Raw genomic sequence first — 3283 nt, forward strand, 5'->3', positions numbered from 1 at the left:
GTTTGAACAATGAAAACATCCAGCATTGAAACCCAACTAAATAATTCAAGTGCAAAATACTGGTATGTTTCAATAAATTCATATGATCAAATCTATTAAAAATAAACTGCCTGTAGAGTATGTAATAAAAAGTTTATATCAAAACAAAATGTATATTATAGGGAAATGTGTACCAAATTTAAACACAGAAATCTATTTATTTTAATAGATCTACAAGACTCAGTACTTCGTGATAAGCAGATGAAAGAAAAATTAGTGATCTTTTTGGAAGAATTGTTTTTATTGGTTTAATTTAAATGTAATAAATGTTATAATATACACTGTTATGAAATTCATAAGTAGTAATTATAAAATTGAAACATTCATTTTCGCACATTGTGACAATATTAATTGATTATAAACAATTATAATACTTAAAACAAAAGTATCATTACAAATACAAGAAACAATGAAATGATTCAGTTTTATATAATTTTCATGAAATATTAAAATATTTTTGTTAACAGTTATAACTAAAAGTGTTTTAGTTATTAATAATATTTAATTTTGATAAAATAATGAGACAAATATGAATTTTAAGTATACTACTAGAGAATACCATAGTGATGAACACTTATTTTACTTCTTGGTCTTTGTACATAATAAATTACAAATTATGAGATTTTCACTTACCGAAAATAAAACTACCATTTTAATTCTTCATTGTTTTTTTTATTATTATTTATACATTGAACATGTGATTAATGAAGTTAATATTTGAAAAAAAATTATTTTAATTAATAAAAACACAGTATTTGCCCTTATACTTATATTACTATCATAGCTTTAATAGTAACAATTACTTAATATAACAGGATCAATGCATTTAGTTATTGATAATATTATAAAATATCATATAAATATTTTAAAATACTACTGATCCAATAGGTTCAGCTCTGATTGCACTCAAATCTATCGATGAATCCATTGTTTCATCTACTTCACCAATTATAGCGCTGAAAAATTAATAACTATAATTATTAAAATAATACATGAATGTTCAATCAAAAACAGTTATTATATTTATATTATTTGTTTATAAAAAAAACATAGACAAAATGATAGAAAAACAAATAAATATATTTGAAATGATTAAATTAGAGAAAAAGGTCATCAAAAAATTATGATAAGTAGAACACAAAACACATAAAAAGAATTTAAACACTGAGTTCTGGACACAATGTTCATATCCTAAGATTAGTGTAACAGGAATATTAATTCTACTGTTAATTAACCCATTGGATAGAGAAAATAGTTACATTTGCATACAATTATGACAATGTTTCTAAAATTGTGAGAATTATTTAATCAACAAATTAAAATATTTATTTAAGCCAAAAATTTTTTTATTATCTTATATTATAAAATATACAATCTGTACAAATATTATAATATAGTATAATAAGCATAATTTATGCTATATTAACATGAATTTTTGATTTAGAGACCACCCATTAGTGCCACTTGACTGGGAATTTAATAAAAAAAAGTTTTAAAGTAATAATATTACACAAGATAAAGTAAGATAGGATAAGATTTTAACTAATACTTACACATTGTCACCGCGAATGAGATGTAAACCTAAAATAATTTGTTCAACACCTTGATTAGGGCTGTATACACGTTCATGGCTGTCATCTAAAATTATATTTATAGTTTGATCAAATCCTTTAAGTGTTCCCTGAATAAAAAAAATGAGTAAGTGATAAGTTTTTCATAAAAAAATTATATATTTATTAAGCAATAGGTAGTATACTTACCACAAAGTTTCTGCCATCTGATGTTATAATAGAAACGGTATCTAATAATTAAACTATAAGAAAAATAGTACTTGAACTATATTACTCCATCAATGTATACCATACAACTAAATAAGTTATTAATAAAATCCATTTGAAATTGATTATACACCAATAATAATGTTTCACTCACTCTTCAAAGCTACAATGCTAATATTAATACACAATGTTGTTAGTAAATTAATTTAAAAATATTTTAAAAACTAAATATCAATGGAGACTTTTAATTTATAACCAACAATGTAGTAATTAACTTTATAAAACATTAGTTATATTTTTTAAAGGATACGGTTCACATAGCTCTCCAGTCCTGAACTCATTGTAATACTCAGAAGTACAGCAAATTATAACCAGTCTCAAAGCTGAAAATAAAATAGTTGTAAATTATAAAGTAACAATTGTATACAATATAAAAATATACTAGTACTAAATACTTAAAGTATTTTACAGAAATATAATAAGTAATAACATAATGTTTATTGTCTATACACATACAAATTCATTGAGTTCACACAAAACTATTATGAAATAGATATTTCACTTATAGATAGTCAAAAACCTACCAAGAAAAAATGTACAAATACTTGTGATTGAAAAATAAATGAATTAATTTAAAAAAAGCATAGCTATTTATAATTATTTATGAAAACTTTTAATAGGTAAGAGAATGATTCAAAACATATTATGTACGACTTAATACACAAAATCAAATCGCGGTTTACTTGTTTTTCGGCGTTAGGATGATAAGAATAAGCATTATCATTTATCACAGTTGTTAACATCGGTATAGTAACTCACTACCTGGTAATATCCTAATATGAATATTTAAAAAAGTTGGTATTTCTATTTGATCATTTCGTGAACACTGAACGATAACAAATGAAAATATTGAATATTCCCAATTCCAATAATTATTATCTAATGTCGATTGTTTACTGTCTAGTGTTTTAACTATTTTAAGTTCTTTGTACATGGCTATTTGCCATTTGATATTCTCACTCATTACTCGTACATTCATAATATATTAATTATTAATTATTATTAATTTATTTATCATAATATAAACAGAGAGATTCATCGATCATGCTCTTCCCTTTTTTTCTTCAATTATATAATTAGGTACCGTAGATCGAAGTGACATGAAACGATTTTGACATACTTCTTAGTATTTTGAGCTTTAAAAAAATTGCGCTGGACAACTAAAAATACATAAATGTTTGCATAAGCCTCATGAATAGGATGAGAACTTCTATTTATTTTTGCAACCCAAACCAGCTTTTTAAAAAAATAAAAAATACAAGTTACAAGTCATCTCAATTTTCGAGTGATTTCTAACAGCTTCCTAGCTGGACAATTCAATGTAACATTTAGTTTATGCACATAAGAGTTGACTTGTAACAAAATATTAATTTTAAAAATAAATTTAAACAAATTTTAAACAACGT

The 3283-nt window shown here is 23.5% G+C and overlaps 1 protein-coding gene across 2 annotated transcripts; it reads right to left on the bottom strand.

The window, feature by feature from the left end:
• Positions 1-842: 842 nt before the first annotated feature.
• LOC112593557 (U6 snRNA-associated Sm-like protein LSm8) lies at positions 843-2447 on the bottom strand. 2 transcript variants are annotated; one of them, XM_025338004.1, is made up of 5 exons: positions 2402-2447; positions 2128-2200; positions 1800-1840; positions 1593-1720; positions 843-995 (listed from the first exon to the last, which is right to left on the bottom strand). In XM_025338004.1, the coding sequence occupies exons 2-5, from the start codon at positions 2156-2158 to the stop codon at positions 905-907; spliced, it is 291 nt and encodes a 96-aa protein (XP_025193789.1). In that variant the 5' UTR covers positions 2159-2200; positions 2402-2447; the 3' UTR covers positions 843-904. The 2 variants fall into 2 exon arrangements, with proteins under 2 accessions (XP_025193789.1, XP_025193790.1); XM_025338005.1 differs by having other exon boundaries at positions 2334-2425.
• Between the last annotated feature and the right edge of the window lie 836 nt (positions 2448-3283).

The sequence above is a fragment of the Melanaphis sacchari genome, unplaced genomic scaffold, assembly GCF_002803265.2.
Source record: "Melanaphis sacchari strain LSU unplaced genomic scaffold, SCAv2.0 Contig20_pilon_pilon, whole genome shotgun sequence".
NCBI lineage: Eukaryota > Metazoa > Arthropoda > Insecta > Hemiptera > Aphididae > Melanaphis > Melanaphis sacchari.

Bases quoted from the DNA above. Each gene is read 5' to 3' on its own strand.
- LOC112593557 (XM_025338004.1), bottom strand. From the start codon at position 2,158: ATGAGTTCAGGACTGGAGAGCTATGTGAACC. The intron at 1,841-2,127 runs GTATCCTTTAAA...TTTAATTATTAG, and splicing joins ACTGGAGAGCTATGTGAACC to ATACCGTTTCTATTATAACA. The intron at 1,721-1,799 runs GTAAGTATACTA...TTTTTTATTCAG, and splicing joins CAGATGGCAGAAACTTTGTG to GGAACACTTAAAGGATTTGA.